Source organism: Streptopelia decaocto (assembly GCF_964273445.1).
Source record: "Streptopelia decaocto genome assembly, chromosome: 8".
Taxonomy (NCBI): Eukaryota; Metazoa; Chordata; class Aves; order Columbiformes; family Columbidae; genus Streptopelia; species Streptopelia decaocto.
Window position 1 is genome coordinate 8,242,117 of NC_138662.1, and position 17,808 is coordinate 8,259,924.

The 17,808-nt window shown below is 35.0% G+C and overlaps 1 protein-coding gene across 1 annotated transcript in view; it reads left to right on the forward strand.

Moving 5' to 3' along the window:
- The window catches only part of CACNA2D3 (calcium voltage-gated channel auxiliary subunit alpha2delta 3), a gene marked incomplete at its 5' end in the record, with an annotated part of 433,227 nt that overhangs the window by 198,253 nt on the left and 217,166 nt on the right, over positions 1–17,808 (forward strand). The window contains 4 exons of the mRNA XM_082060048.1: positions 698–829; positions 1,993–2,053; positions 2,140–2,290; positions 7,743–7,817. Of these exons, the coding sequence (XP_081916174.1) occupies positions 698–829; positions 1,993–2,053; positions 2,140–2,290; positions 7,743–7,817 (419 nt within the window). The remainder of the gene's footprint in view (positions 1–697; positions 830–1,992; positions 2,054–2,139; positions 2,291–7,742; positions 7,818–17,808) is intronic.

The window sequence follows — 17,808 nt, forward strand, 5'->3', positions numbered from 1 at the left end:
AATCTGAAGCTTAAAGACATACTTGGACAGCCTGGGTTTTTAGGAGTTGATACACAGGGATATTTTAAACAGAAATAGTTTATTTTCAGCACAAATAATTTGCTTTTTATTTCTCTATGTGAATCAAAATCAATGAGGTAATTGTTGTGAAATCTGGATCTAGTGTTTCCCAAATAACAATTAGTGTTGTTTGTTATGAGATTGTGTTTGTATGTATGTCATAATTCATCCAAATGTGAAATAAAAGATATTTCGCTTTCTGTTCCACACATAAGCTTTCAGATATAGTGAGAACAGTCTTATCAAGCTGAAGATTATAAAAAAAAAATGCATTAAGTATTGCCATGAGACATTCCATGCATTTAGGGAAGGTAAACTGAGTAAATAATCTATTATCAGATTGACTCATTTGTGTACCCCAGAACAAGCAATACAGTAGTTCCAGGCAGATGACAATTTTAACTTATCTAAAAAATGTACCTGGTGTCTATTCTGGATTTTAACCATACTTTAACTAAGCGTATAATTTATTTTGAATCACTTCACTGATAAAGGAAACAAAAAGGTGTTCTGTGGTAGTTTGCACTTGCTAGATTTTTGGATACTGAATAAACTGAAGATGATAGAGTTCAATGTATTCTATTAGGTAAAAATAATTTTATCTCTCCTTTTTTTTAAATTTTTCTCCTCTCCCCAGATCCAGCCATTGTAAATGGAGTTTATTGGTCAGAATCTTTAAATAAGGTGTTTGTTGATAATTTTGATCGTGACCCTTCTCTCATCTGGCAGTACTTTGGAAGTGCAAAAGGATTTTTCAGACAATATCCAGGTAAGAATAATACAAGTTCTTACTTAAAATACAATAAAGAATTCTATGGCTGCACGTTTCCACTGAGCATTGTCACAAATCATGACTTTCACAGGTTCTTATAGGTTTGATTTTAGTTTATCTAGTTTTCAGGTAGAAAGATTTCTAATCAACATTCACAATGTTCTGAGGTTTTTTTATCAATTTTCATTTGAAGGTGAAGCCTTCAAGATAACTCATGTACCTGTATATATTTATGTTTAGAAATACATACATACGTACACATATATTAAAATTAACTTTGAAACAGACTGTGGAGAAGGAGGGGAAAAAATTAAACCCTTCATATAGTACTTAACTTCAATAATGTGCTTTATCAATGCACACAGTAAGACTTAATTGTAATATATTGTTCAGTTTTTAGACTTCCACTTAACCTGACATCTTCATATTTGAAGATTTCAAAAACTTGTTTTAAGGTTTTCTTTCCCACCAGTTGTAATAGATTGCAATTAGATCACTTGTATTATTTTTATAGAAATAGGTTAAAATATATATTTTTACCTATTAAGTTTTATGCTTAATCATGTACCAAACTGACTACATATTAAATAAACTACAAAATTACATAAACTAGTTCTCAGCTTCTGTAACTTTGTATCAGGCCCATAGTTAGACCTGTTCATTTAGTGGACATGGTTTAGTAACCCATGAAGTGATTGGAAGTAATGGCTACTACAACTGTGGTAGTTTTAGTTTATAGTTCAGTTCTCAAGCTCCGTGGCATTTCAAGGGTAGAAGAAATGTTAATCCTTATAAAAGGACGTGTTGAGATCAGCCGTAAGTAGTAAGCACTCAAGGCTTGAAAGGGGCTTGGCAAGCCTGTGATAAAGCTGCCCATCACCAATGACCTAGTATGACACTACTTTCATGACAATAATATGATGAACATGGAAGGCTTGAAGAGATTTTCACTTTACAGTAGGCTAAAGAGGAATGGAAAAAAAAAATTGTTTCTGGTGGTTCTATTTTATTTCATTTTTTCCTGTGCTATTTCCTATGTCATAATACCATTTCCTGTTAGATTAACGTATGAAACTTCATTAAGTGCTACTTAGCCCCAAGACCACAGCTATTGTGTAACACAATATTTTTATCTCTCTCTTTTTTTTTTTTTTAAACAGGAATTAAGTGGGAACCTGATGAGAATGGAGTCATTGCATTTGACTGCAGAAATAGAAAATGGTACGCAATAGATGAATACTTAAGAAATTTGAAAGAAATAAATGTTCTGTATTTAAAATACCAAGTTGTTTTGTCTCTTCTCTTAGGTACATCCAGGCAGCAACTTCTCCAAAAGATGTGGTAATTTTAGTTGATGTCAGTGGCAGCATGAAAGGGCTTCGCCTGACTATTGCAAAACAGACAGTTTCATCTATTTTGGATACCCTTGGAGATGATGACTTCTTCAATATAATTGCTGTGAGTGTCTCAGAATTTCTCCTCCTTTTTTTTCTTCTGTCATTTGTTGCTGTCATGTTTTACATCACACAATACACTTGAAAAACGTTGCAGGCAAATGATGGATATAAGATGACATCTGAACCAACTGGACAGACACTGATTTTCCCATGCAAGCTTCTTTAGGTGACAGTGTTTCCAAACTGTTTTTCTATGAGTGGCAATCTGAAACCCCTTAAATAAATTGCCTTGAGTTTGGAAGTTACAAAGAATACTAATCTTCTTTGTAGTTTGTCTGAACTTTCTACTTTACTTTAGTTTTTAATTTTGGGATATGTCCCATGCTGTGTTCATCCCCACACACAGGTCTTTCCCCTCACAGCTTCTGCAGTACGGTGCGAACTGCAAAGTGGTTAATACATTAGAAATAATAGACTCAGATGTTGGCTTTTGCTGAAGCTTTTATGACATGATAAAATGCCAGCATAACTCCTTGTTGTTCATGCTTTCCTGAGTGTGAATCTGAAATATATGCATGTATACATTGTGGAGAGGTGCTACTGCTGCTTACTAACAGCGACCCATTAGATCATCAGTAGTTCCTCTTAGTTCTGTATGGTAGTTAGTTTTCCATGCCACAGGTACATGTTTTGAAACTATGACAAGAGGCTAGTTTTACACTATTTAAGAGTAATGGGATTAATTATGTAGGTAAGGATGGCTTTAACAAGTCCAAAACTGACATGAAAACTATGGTTTGGCTGGAAGAGGGGGGAGAGAGAGAAGGAGAAGGAAATTGTGGTTTTGTAAAGTCTCCTTTACTGATATTCTTTTGGTAGTATTGATACTTTATAAATATGTGGCTTTATCATATGCATAAATTTTAAAAATGTCTCCAAACTCTTTAATATTTGCCACAAGGGAAGTGCACTTTGTGTGCTAAAATAAATGACCTCAGTGAAACCAGTGCAAGTCACTGAGATTGTATGGAGAATGAAGTATATATGCCTGAAGTACAAGTGCATTTACTGTATTTTTAGCAGATAGCAAGTGTTTAGTTCAGAATATCTTTGAGATTAATCTCTTTGCATGATAATTGCATAATTAGTAGAAACTCATGTAGTAGAAAGACATAATTACACACTGTATCAAAAAAAAGTTTTACTGTCCTTCAAAAAAAATTGTGATTACCCATAATCTAAATAACTTCTGTAAGTTGAAAGAATGTTTCAACTAAGTAGTTGTTAAAATACTTGACCAGCCATTTTTTGGTGTATAATCTCAGTATTTATCAGTAGTTGCGACAGTTACTGTAATGGTGCAGGAAGAAAAAGGAAGTATTGTTTTTTTTTTAAGTGAAGTTGTTTTACTGTGGGAAAACCAAAAGGCTCATCTATAACAAAATAATGTAAAGATTTTATGTAGCTAGAATCCAAAGTAGTGGTTTTGCCTAAGTATTACAGCAGAAATACTATGTAAATACTTAAAAAAACACCCCAACAAGTATGAAATAACTCAATATAATTTTTTGCAATTTAAAATTTAATCAAAAACTAACTTAGCTGTTTATCAACCAGCATGGAGTAATTTATTGCCGGTTAACACAAACTTCTGATCACTGATTTGGGTATTGAGAGAAAAGGAAAGAAACACCCAATTGAGCCTTTCCTTCCCCTTGCCTAGGCTCAACTTCTGCCCAGGCCCTCCCTGCCCACACCCTGGTCTCAGCAGCCCTGACCTTCACTGCTGGTTTGGGTCCCTCCCTGTTCCTCATGCTGCAGGAGGTCAATGTCCTCCATAGGTTTCTGTCAGCAGCTCTGTGCTTAGTGGTTTTTCTTACTGCCGTTCTTTGCTGGCCTTGAATGCTTCCAGGGATGGGACATCTACAGCTTCTCTGGGCAGCTTGTTCCACTCTCACCAGCCTCACAGTGAAGCATTTCTTTAGATCTAATCAAAGGCTACCCTCTTTCAGCTTAAAGCCAGTATGCTTTGTTCCAGCACTACATGCCCTTGTGAAAACTCCCTCTCTGGATTTCTTGAGGGTCCCCTTTAGGTACGGAAGGGCTGCAATAAGGTCTCCCTGGGGCCTTCTCCAGGCTGAACAACCCCAACTCTCAGTCTTCATAGGAGAGGTGGTTCAGCCCTCTGATCATCTTCATGACTCTCCTCTGGAGTGTCTCCAACAGGTTCATAAACTGGACTGGCGTAAGACAGGGCTCTGTGGTGACAGTGGGGGGTCTAGGATGGAAAGGAATTGAGCATTGAGAAAACCAGTATCTTATGTCAGTGAAAGAAGAGGAAACAGAACTTAGCAGACAAAAAAGTGAAGTCTGAAAAGCATTTGTGCAAAATTTGTGGTCATCAACTCTGGTAGTTTTTTATTCTCCCTTTACAATATTTCACTGTACAAAAAGTTTTAAAAACTTTGCATTTCAGGTAGTTGTTATTAATATATGTTCCAGTATTCCACACATAAAAAGGCATTTAGCATTCTCATTAATTGCACTAGGTCACTACATACTAACAGTTAAAAACTGGGTTGTTTTGTATCCATTTGATTTTTCATGAAACATACTTCTAACTTTATGTGTGTATATGGCAGTAAGCAGAATTCAGTGCAGGTATTTCCAGAGACTAAACATAGAAGGATAATTAAAAAAAATACTTTTAGCTTTCATGGGTAGATCACTGAAAAATCTATTCGAAATTGATGGACTAGATGATTGAATTGAAAAAAATTGTTGAAATACAAGAGCTATTTCGTGCTGCCTGTGTTAAAATTTAAGGTCAGTTCGCTGATGCATGAATAGAGGTGCCTGCAACAACATGACAAAAGGCATATTTTTCCAGTTCACTTTGAAGTATAATTCTAAGTCATGCATTAAATTAACTATTATCATAAAATGAGTACTAATTTTGCCGAATGCTGAAATTTTTAAAATGCTTTTATAAAAATGTAAACTCTAGATTAAATTAACAAAATATTAACTGAGCCAAGAATTTTAAATTACTTTTAGTGCTTTAGTCACACCATTTTAACAAAATCCATTAGAATAAATGTATTTGTTAATTCAAAGCACAGCAGTATAGTTACCTGTTTTTAACATGTAGAATTTTCCATTATAACTTGTTTCTGTGTAGTCTCTTCTTTGGAGTCCTTGTAGTTCATACAGAATAGATTATGGATAAACTTCTTCAGCCTACCTGAATGATCAGGTTCTGTGATGAATGATCATGTCTGTGGGAACAGCCTGTAAAGAGAATTACTCAGAAGAGTAGTTAAAATAAATCTTATAGAAATCGAATGGACCAAAATTATGCTACTTATATGCAAGGTCTGATAGACTAGGAGGTTGTTTCATCTATTTGGTGGCGGTGATAAGCCTGGAAAGAAGAAAAGTGATACTACTATAGCATTAGGGAATTCTGAGTCTGCTTACAAACAGATGTTTGAAACTGAGACCATGACTGGGACACAGGTAGACTTTAGTATTTTATTGCACATTTGCTAATTACAGACACTGTGCTTGGTATCACATAAAGAAAAGTACGTATGTTAATATAGTTTCCAATGACAACTACAGATATAAAGCAAAGAACATGCCTGACTGGAAAGTGTATTGATTAAAGAACATACTGAAAAAAACTGTGAAGGTAGAAAAAATCTTGAGAATAAGGGCTGGTGTGTTGCTGCCTGTTACAGATTTTCAAAATTTTTTTACAGTAAAATGGAACGTGGTCTTGACTTTGGCCTATAATAAGAGAAGTTGTGTAGATTTGACATTATTATTTTGCAGTGACTGTCAGAAGAAAGGTTGGAAAGCAGTTTGAAGAAGGAAACTACAGGGGAAAGTACATCATTTATCAGATCAATAGATGGTTATGACACAGAGATGCACACAAGAGATTTCCAGCGACTCTTAAGCATTCCAGAAATCTTTGCCTTGTTTTTTGTAATACTTTTGGAGCAGTAAACATGTCCACAGGCTCTCATATATTGGAATAACATTGTTGGAAATGAAATAATTAGGGAAGCGTGTAAATCTGCTGCAGAAATCGTGGAAATTTTATGTTTGTTTTTATACAACCAACCAATTACTATGTTGTTGCTGATGTAAACAGTCTATACAACCAGCAATAGTAAGTGGAGTTGCTGCAGGTTTATATTTCCTTATAGCTGAGGGCTGAGTCTAACACAATGCCTCAAGAATAACTTGATGCCGTTAAAATTAAACACTCTTCCCTATGCAAACGGTAATGATGTAATTAATGAGTGTGGTGACCAGTGCACTGTTAAAATGAATGATGACAAGTGTCCAAAGTGGAACAGGTTGCAGGGTATGGGTAGACATATGTGTAGAGAAAGGAGTGATGTTAATTTGAAGAGAGTAGAAAAAAATCAAAGCTACAGACAGACACAGCGGGTGAAAATTGGCAGTGACAGAGAACCTTGTCCAAGCAGTGTTCTGTAATGAGTCATTGTAAGGCTTTTTGCATTCCCACTGAGGCACAGGATGAAGGGAGTAGGTGCGTACATTAATCTAATGAAATGTTTTTCTGGATTATATTTTACTTAATGTGTTGTATCTTGTTGTTTTGTTGTTCTGATACATTTAATGCCTATGAAAGTGCGAAACTGATTAGAACCTAAATGCAAAGGCCTTATAGTTTGATCTGAGATAACTTCTAGAGTATATTGTATTAATGAGAGGAGGAATTAAGTTAAAATTGTGTCTCTACCGGAAGTGTAGACTTTCTCAAGGTAATTGTGTGTTGATTTGACCTGTGTTGAAAGGTTTACAAGACTTAAGCATCCATGACTGCAAGATCTACTACTGACTGCAATTGAGACTTTCTTTCATTGCTTAAGATGCTTCTGAAAATAGGACTGGGCTATCCACTTACTTAGACCTTGCAAGATAAGCATATGATTCCTTTAAGATCTGTCACAGCTTCATGATTCAGTGTATAATAAGCTATTCGGGTTGACTGACATTCTGACTATTGTCAGTCATGTCCAGGATTGATTCAAGCTTACAGGCTTCTTGGTGTAGCTGTTCCACAATTAACCTTCCAAAATGTTACCCAATGCCTCAAATATTTGTCAGGACTTTTTTATATGTAGCAAAGAATTGGAAGTTGTGACTGTGATGAATCAAACATGACCTCTTAATACTATCCAGATTTAAACCTGAAGGATATTTATGCCAGCTAGTGTCTAGAGTACCCATTAACTCCACGTGAGTGTTGGCATCCATTCAATTAAATGCTTCTTTTTGAAAGTATAAGCCTCTGAAACATTAAGAAACATGTAAAAAAGAAAAAATACAACAGACAGTTTTAAAAAATGAACCGAATCCTTTTGTTCTTGTTTTATGTGCATGTTTCACTGTTATTCTAAATCATTAAATTAAATTGTGTCTCTCAAAGCTTTTAATTAAATTTTCATCATACTTTTTATTTCTCTCTATAGTATAATGAAGAACTTCACTATGTAGAGCCATGTTTGAATGGAACATTAGTTCAAGCAGACAGAGCCAACAAAGAGGTAAGGAATGAAAGGAACAGAATAGCAGAGAGATAGGATGCAGTGCATAAAAATGTGCCATAATGATCTTTTCCTAGTACAATGCATTCCATTATTAGAATTTATTAATTATTCTCCTTATGCCATTTCAAAGGAGTCTTATGTGACTCAGTAGGAAGAAAAAGAAATAACCTCCAAGTGAATTTGATTGAATAAACTTAATGAGAAAATATACCATTAATAAATTATAGTAATTATTTTAAGTAAAATGCTTCAGTTGCTTAAAATTGAACTACCATTCTGCTACCAAAATTAGCAAGGGAAAGATTGTATTCTTCCATCAAACTAACACTAAAATTGAAAAAAAATCTCAAACCAAATGCAAACAGATATAATACTATGTGAATTAAAAAATTAGCATTCCAAACAGGTGTGTCAAAATAATAATGCATGCCTTCAAGAAAGTTCTGTGAAAGTGTTCAAATTAATTTCATCCTGCTGGCAATTTTCTGGGAAAAAAAAAAAAAAAAAAAGTGAATTCAGCAAAAGTTTTATTTGAAGGGAGAATGCAGTATGAATTTGGAGCTTGAAGTTTAGTTTATTATCTCCTATCTAAATGCAGTTGCTCTGTGTGAGCATTACTCCATCGCAAGTCTTAGAAGGGCAAGGTAAGATTGTGCCACGTAAAATTACGAAATAAGACATTTGGAAAGTCCTGCGCTTCTTGTAGAGGGAAAGGCCTGTTAAAATAAGCCATTTGTGTTATTATAGAACTCCTTTCCTGCTACAGCTTCCTCTCTTCTCAAAGTGACTTTTATGCCTACGCTGAGTCTTGCTTATGGCTGGAGACAGCAGCAGCTTTGCATCTTTCTTTCAATACTTCTCTCTCTTTTTTTTTTTTTTTTTTACTAAAGGCAAATCAGACAAATTTCATCTCAGCACTGATTTCTGTTTAAAATTCAGTGCAGTAGTTAATTTTTCCTGAAGAAGCTCTGAAAGTACACTTGTAAGTGTGCCTGTGTTAGGTTTTTTTCTGTATACCAAGACAAAATAAATTTAATCTCATTATGCTGAACTTTACTGCATTGTATTATTCACATGAGTTCTTTGCATTTTACCTCCATACATACCTAAATTCTAAAGGAATTAATCTTCATGGGCTGATTTCTTAATGTACTTGATGTTCTCTACTGTTGATTTTTAGCTTATCTAAATATCTTTTGTTTATTATGTGGAATGACGTGAATTGTGTCTAATCATTTAGTGTTGCAGGCCCTTGTTTGTGAACTGTGATGCAGTTTTCTAAAAGAGCACTTAATTATGGGTGCATCTAATGAGCCATACGAAAGCTGTGCAAGTTCTAGACTTAAGACTAAAGATTCAAGTGTATTGCCCAGATGTACTGTCTGGAATTAATCCTACTGTTAACGTTTCCATCACTCTGCAGCTGATCTAAATGCAGATTACCATACACCCATATGGTACTTAATGTCAGTTTCATTTTAATGTAATTGATCAAAAAGTTTTTAGACCACCCAGATGATGCTCAGATTTTATGAACAGTGCTCTATTATTCAAAATAGTTAAGTACAATTTAATAGTTTTTTCTCCAGAGTAAGCTTCAATATAATTGTTGGTTAGCTTTTTTTTTTTTTTTTTTTAATTTTGGAATAATTTTGTGCTTTATTTTGCCTATCAGTTGAATAATAAGGTCAAGATTTCAGACAATAACTAAATATGACCTTTTTTATAGTTGTTCATATTGGTGAGTTAGTTGCTGTTCTTTCCTTCAAAGCCCAGAACTAGAGAATAGACTTGGCATAGCTAGCATGTAATATTTCCATGTATTTTTATATACTGTGACTTTGTCAATCTTTGTTTCTTAGTTTCTGTGAATTTATATGTTATTAGTATTTTTCTAGTTTGTGTAATGAAGTTAATAATTTATTTGCTTAAACACTGGAAGGCCCAAAAGTGCCGCTGTCCCAAGTATAAATCAGAGTATAAAAACTGTCAAGATGGACAACCACTTAATCCTAAATAAGTAATTTAATTATTATGCTTCTGCATTCACAGTTACAAACAGCTTTCTGAATTGTCTGCTATTGTTGTAAGGCCTGATACTGTGTGGTTAGAATATACCAGCACAGGAAAATTAACTGGGTGCCTCATCAAAAACTCACTTAATTTCCTGAAAAAGTTCCTCTTGAATTAACTCCTTCAGCTATGTCTATAGAAAAAAGATGTCTTACAGTGTTGTTACTATTTGCATTCCAAAACTGGTCAAGAGCTGTTGGAGTATTTAGTTGTCTTTTGGAACTCATTGTAAGAATTCAGTCACTTGGGCTGTTAGTATCATTTCAGTGAGTCTGACGGACATACCAGGTTTCTCTCAGTGTTTTTTGGAGTAAATGTCAAGTGTCTGTTGTTAATATCAGATGAAAGTAGATGAAATCACATTTCCTCAACTGGTCTTACTAAGTAAATAGTCTTTTGCATGTTCAGTGGTAATAATAGCCTTTCTTTTGTTTATTAATTGATCCAATAGAAACAAGAAAAATATTATGACAAACACTATTGTGTTTTTTCAAACAGCTATTATCAACATATAATTGTAAGTTTTTGTATTGGCAATGTAGAGCAGGCAGTTGACAGGCAGTGTTTTTAAATATATGCTATTGATTCAGTTTATATGTTTATACACATACCTGGTTTTTGGGACCCCAGCATAGGTCTGAAGATGTAACTATATATTGCTTCAAGAAATTTATATTTTGTCTTTTAACGCCAAATATTCTCAATTGAATGGGAACAGGGATGACCACATCTGTTACTATCAATATAAGCCCTATTAGCACCAAAATAAATGCAAGCATTTAAAAAATATTTTGGGATTTTTTTTCTTTAACTAGCAAACTTTGAACAGAAACAATTAGAAATTGCTGTGATAGTATTTCATATTGCTATACTTTTCCTGTATTTGGAAAGAAGAGATGTATCTTGCTGATGATTGTAGGGACTGAATTTTTAACTGTTCTCTTTTATATTGCTATGTATGCACCTCACCTTACTAAGGACAGGTATTTCTTAATGCAGCACTTGTTACTGGAAGTGTGCATAGAACCCATTTTATTATACTAAGGTATTTATGCTGAGTAAACCTTAACTTCAACCATTTTAGCAGTATATATATATATATTTTTTTTTTTTTTAAATAGATATATCTATATATATACACACACATATAAATATAGCCCCTAATACGAGTGCCAACATAAAAAACTCACAGTAAATGATCCTTAAAAAAAAAATTAATCTCTCCCCAGCATACACAGACACACACCCCAGTTCTTGCTAACTGCATCTTGCTGGGTTCATCTGACATCATATGTAGCAAATAAACACAGTACTTAAAAGCAGAGATAAGAAATTACTTTGAGATGTTTGTCTGGAGCTTTTTATCTCATGAGGAAAGCAGCTGTTTCAATAACTCCAAATAAAAATTGCTTTCATAGGATCAGTACTCCAGTCTACATTTGTCTTGAAAGTATTTATTGAAGAACTACTTTGCTGTCTTAATAGAAGGCTCAGATGTTTTCAAATAGAATCTTTCTGCTCAGAGGATATCACTTACGCATGCTGAACGTCTGTTGTTGAATCAAGTTTTCTTTCATCTCTGAACATTAACAAAACAAAGAAATAGAAAAGAAGATTAGGCTGTATTTATCACTTGCACTTATTTTCAGTGGGCTAAAGGGCAAACCAGCTTCTCAGCAGAATAAATAGGGTTAAATTTTACTGACTTGGGGCAGATGGACCAGGGCTGGACTTGGGGAGGGATCAGGTCTGCTACTGGGGTGAGCAGAGTGTGGTGTTTGCTTCTGCTGAGAGGGTTCCCTGCTGCCAGGACAAGACACTGCCCGGCTCATCCCCCTCCTGCACAAGCCTGGCTGGCAAAGGCTCAGGCCTAAGTAAACCAGTTTATCTGCTGCCTGCAGAAGTCTTCTGCCGCGGGCAGTTGTGCTGCAGCCAGGGCCCATTCTGTTCCCATGCACAGCCTGGCTAGGTAAGATGAAACCTGGGAGCATCTTCAGGGAATGGAGCATAAGGAGTTTTATTTGGTAGGATACAGGAAACTACTTGAGCCTTAGGGCTTATAGCAGCCTGGGAAATTTGTGTTCTTAATGGTGTTGGTGAGGAGTATTCGATGGGATTCCGGGTAGCAAATGAACATGCTTTTTTGACATTCAGGGATTGGTTGCAGGAATTCTCCATAATGCACAGGGAATGCAACAGGCTTCCAAAGAACCAGACTTTCATAAAATCCAATTAGTCTTGGGGGTTAAAAAAAAAAAAAAAAAGGCTGTCTGGTTTACAGATTTTCTCAATGAAACAGTGTGACTCTTGTGGGCTTTTCCTGGGTGGGTGGGGAGGGAAACAGTATTGTAAACACAGTGTTAATTCCACATGTTGGCTCTAGACCACTTACTGTTATTTTCTGGACGACAGTGTGGGAACTACTTACCTAGAAGAAAAAAAATGCACTCATTAAAGTATGAAAAAGCATTTAAAGCATTGTTAACCCTCTTATCCACTCTATGGTGACATTCCCCCTTGAGTAATGTGGCTTGATTTTCTGTTCCAAGTGTCAGGAAAGATGATATAAAGCCCACATTTTGCTATACCACCCCTCCCCACTCCTTTTTTCTCTCTTTCAGGTGGGATGTGGGCCTGACACTAGACTAAATCTGTACAAAGTGAATACAGAGCAAGGAAGTTGCATTTTTCTTTGAATGACAACCCCATTTTATTGATGAAGCTGTATTTATTTCCTCTATAATGTTCGGTCTGTATTCTGGTTGCATTTTATGTTATTACTTCCCTGTTCCTGTAGTTGATATCTTAGATCTCTTTTCTCACAGCCATTTTAGTAAGGGGTGGCAAGATAGGTTTATTAATTTATATGAAATTGGAGCCCAAGTTAGCTGAACGTTCTAGGTCTGGCATTGTTTTGTTAAAAAAAAAGAGGAGTTTAAAATAAAAGAAAAAATGGCATAAGTACTTCTACCTTTGCAACTTTCAACTTATTCAAATGCATGTTTTGAAGACTGGTACAGATTTCATGACAGTTGGCATAGTGAAGGCAGGAATGTTTGCTTCTTTGTTTCAGAAGCCTCATCATACTTCTGGGCGTGATTTGATGAAGATCATTCCTTCTTTGATTTAAGCACTAATAAGTATGTCTGGTGCATTACAGTAGATTTTTAAAGGACATCAAATAATTTTAATATAATTAAGCATTTAAACATTAAACATATTAATGTATTTTTGTTATGGGAAGGGAATGAAGATTGGAGTAAACAGGTTTTCAGCTCTGAATCTCCAACATGTTGATCAAGTAACCTGCTTTTCTTTAAGAAAGAGTCAGGATACGTTGAATGATGATTCTAAGCATCTAAACCTGTTCCCTGCCAGCTTCAAGAACAGTAATGCAGTCTTGAATTGTAAATCTTCATTTTACTTTCTACCGCTAGCAATAGCCTACAAGGAAGAACTAATTTCTACGGGTCTTGATCAAGTTTGGTTGGTGGTTGTTTTGTTTTTTTTTTTTCCCCAGCAAAATTGTTGTTTCTGTAAAAGCTTATGTTAAGTGTAACTTTCAAAGCAATGAGCATCTAACTGCACAGTGAAGTTGTCTGATGAAACTTCAGAACACTCCTTTTGAGAAACATTATTGAATCAAGTTTGGCCTATGTTTTTATAAAAGAAAACTTCAGATATCATAGAATCATAGAACAGTTTGGACCTTCAAAGCTGATCCAGTCCAACCCCTGCCATGAGCAGGGACATCTTCAACCAGCTCAGGTTGCTCAGAGCCCCATCCAGCCTGGGCTGGGATGTCTCCAGGGATGGAGCATCCACCACCTCTCTGGGCAAGTATTTTACCACTCTCCTTGTAAAAAATGTCTTCCTCATGTCTAGCCTGAATCTCCCCTCTTTTAGTTTAAAACCATTGCCCCTTGCCTTACCCTAACAGGCCCTGCCATCTTTCTCATAGGACCCTTTTAAGTACTGAAAGGCCAAAATAAGAGTGATGTGACTGGTGTTAATTTATGTGCCAGCAGTTTTACTAAGATACAAAGTAGGCATCCCAGTACGAGACTTCTTCCAACATATAGTGTTTCTGCTTTCATTTTACAATAGGAGAATATGGTATTTTTTTAAGAGTAATTTTAATTTACAGGTGATATGTCAGGTATCAAGTTGCATCCACTTATTTTTAGAATTTTTCATAGTCCAGCATTTGTCATGAAATTTTTGTGTTGGCACATACCTGCGTTGGAGGTTCAGTTTGGATATGTGGAGACATTCTCAGGATGTTGTAAGCTGTCCCTGATTTGCAAAACTTGGTTCAAGTTTCGTTCATCATGAAGATTAAATCTATAATTACATTGGGTAGCATAAATGAGGTTGAAATGAATCTGTGATTCTAAATGTGGTTTAGTAATATAAAATGTGTAACATATATTTGAATTTTACCAGACTAATTTATAATTTGGCATTAGCATTAAACAGCTGCTACCTTGAAGTGTATCAATTTGCTATACACAAATTTAAAAAAGAGTGGGAAATAGTTCAGACACTATTCTGTCACCGTCTGCACTTTCTCCACAAATTACAAACATGTGGAACTGCCTATTTTAATACTACTTTTCTTGGGCCAAGAGGTTTTCATCTTTGAGAAACTCCATGTTACAATTTACCTACCCCAAAGGATTCGGATGACAATCTGATTTAATATAACTCCAGATTTAAAGTAACATTATTACAATATCCATTCCTCTTTTATATGTTGTTTTAATGTACTATATATGGGTCGGAGACATTTCTCTGTAAATGTTTCCAGATGAAATATATCATCTTCTAGATGCACAGATAGGCACTGGAAGTCCAAACTAAAGAAGACTTACCCCTGTGTAAATTAGAATGACAAAAATAGACAGATATAGTGTATAACTTCCAATGAGCTTTTATTTTTGTATGCAATTACCAGAAATTAAATAACCAGAAAACTGATTCAGAAATGAAGATGAATGAAATTTCCAATAAGAGGTTGGTAAATATAAATTTTGCATATTGAATTTTATTTAAGCAAATGACTTAGGTGTATATTTATCGATCTCTGTCAGATCTCCAAAAAAGATGGTTGATCGCATTTCTTAGCCTTTAAAAAACCAAAAAATATACAGTCTCACTGAAATATATATTTTCATTTTAACTGGCTAGCCATTATAGACCCCCAAGCTTTCAGCTAGCCCCAGACCACTGAAATTTGGTCTGAAGTTTTCTATTGCAGCCCCAGGCAACTAATTTACTTACCAAGAATTTGTTTTTAATCTGGGTATATTGAATCTTGAGATATTTTTTCAGCATTGTTTTCAAGGTTGCTTTGCTGAAAAAAATCCAGTCTACCAACACAACATGGTAGGGAACACAAGTGGTTAGATAATCATCACCAGGAAGATAACCTGTAATTGTCCTGGCTATGGACTTCAGACAGAATGATGCTTAAATGCATTTTGCAGATGTGAACACGTATTTATCAGCTGGCAGTACATGTGGGTAAACTTCCCTGTGACACATCAGTCAACATCACTCTCACACATCAGACATATGCCTCCTTTTTTTTTTTGTTTGTTTGTTTGTTTGTTTGTTTTTTCCCACTGATTTATATGCTGATGTAGTTCATCCTCACAAATCTGATAAATCTTTGCCAAGTATTTCTCAGGAATGTTTGGAGTTACACCATGCATAGAAGCTGATGATATACTATAAGTAGCAAAGACTTTGCCCTAAAACTGCCAGAGAAATTTGAAATGTTGAACACATTAACAATGATTTTCTGTAGGAAGCTCACCCTCATCAGAAAATTAATAGCAAATATCAGAATTTTGCAGTGTAACTGTACAAATTCTGCTGCATATATGAGTTGTGAACTGTAACTTTCCTCTTTGGAATCAGTGGAAAGTGCTTTATTCATGTATGCTTAGGCTTAAATCCATGGTGCTGTAACCCCATATAATCTGGTTATACCTACTCATCATAAATGGTACCTTATTTTTGGTAATCACTAGTAAAATGTATTAAAATGTATCTGTACAGGTTACTGACGCTACTGTGTAGCATATTGCCTTAATAAGAATGAAATAAAAACTTTGTTCATTGTAATAAAGATGCTGAAAACTTTGTGTAAATGGGAAGTTGGACATAGCTAACTCAAAAGCCCTAAAATTAAAAATAAAAAAAAAAAAAAAGAGAAAAAAGAAGCTAAGAAGCTGCTTTATCTAGTTAAGTAGGAAGATAAGAGATAAGAGACGAGGACTTGATTTAGACAGAATTTTACAACAGTAAACTCACTGCCAGTGTACTTCCATCTTGTCAATGGTAGAGAAATATGATATAAAGGCAAACAAGTTTTCAGGTCTTCCTGAAAAAGGATTGCCTATAAGCCATAGCAAACTGAACTTATTGGGTGATGTATCTCTATCTGTGAGGCTTTAGGTGGTGTCATGTTAAGATGCATTAAAACAGCCTGTGAAGTCTTGTAGACTGTGTGCCAATTAAAACTCGAGCCAAGCATGCAACTGTTGCAGTGAACTTTGTCATGATGTTATGGAAAAATCCATCAGTGAAATTCTGCACATTTGCCTTGGCCAAAAAAGTTACACAAAAATATGAATGCCAGACTTCAACGTTTACGTTAGTCAACAACTTTGTTCTTTTTTGTATATGTCTGAGATGGCATTGTTGTTATGGCACTTACCTGGCATTTGAGAACTGGAACTCAGTTCTCTGCTTTATTGTATCATTACTTGCTTTCAGATGTGTTTGTTCCCTAGATCTTGAATGAAGAGGGCTGTACTTTTTTCTCTTTTTTTTTCTTGTTTAAAAAAGGTAAAACCATGAAGATTATAGTGTCCTCATATTAGTGTAATGGAGGCCAAAAACTTTCCCTGACTGTAGTGCAGAAACAGGGGTCTCTCTCACTTTTTAGGAGTGTGATCAGGTTCTGTTCACTTCAAGAAGGTAAAAATTTGTCATTTTGTTGTGATGATAGGTACCAGTCAGCTTTTATAACTGCAGAAAGTCAACCTGGAAAAGCCATTAGAACAGCCTGTGAGATAAGAGATCAATAAAATGAGACATCCTAGAATTTCTTCAGAATTGCCTCCAAATCAATAAATTATTATTCAGCTTTACTATGGACTAGATAAACCAGTGTGTCATTTTGGCTACAAAGTTGGGAGCTTCTACTAGGAAGGAAAAATTCAGTTTCCACAGTTTTCTGGCCATCATCTCAAAAGAGATTTTAAATTGCCTGCAATGACCGGAAATTAGGAAAGGAGCATCAGATTGTCACCTGCATTCAGATTGCCCGCTCTACTTCACTACATTCTTCTGTGTTCCAAATCATGAAAAAGTGCTCTGAATCTTTGCAAAATCATGTGTCATCTCTGAAACATGGATTTGTTGAAATAAATTACTTACCTAGAATTATTTAAGTTTATTAAGTATTAAACCCTAATAAATAAAAAGAAGGTAATTGTAAAAAGAAGTAACTGAAATATGACTTGCTGTCATATTTTGCCAGACAATATTACCCTAATTGCTGAAGACTGAAAATTTAAGGCATTTATCTAACCACATATGGTCCAAAATCCCTACAACTGCTGATTGAGCTGTGAGGCTAGAAAAGGTGAATACATCTGGGTGTACAAAAAAACGCTTTCAATAATCTTTTTATAAGAGAGACTCCAAGTTCAATCATGATAAATGGCTATAAATTTATCCTCTTGTATAATTATACCAGTCATATGCAACAATGGTGTGATTTTAATATTCTCTTTAACCATTCCATGAAGCATAGAATATGAAGACTATTAAAATCTCTCTATGTTCCTCCTCATTTAAATTCTGTAATAGTCCAAGTCAAATTGGGCCACCTGATTTT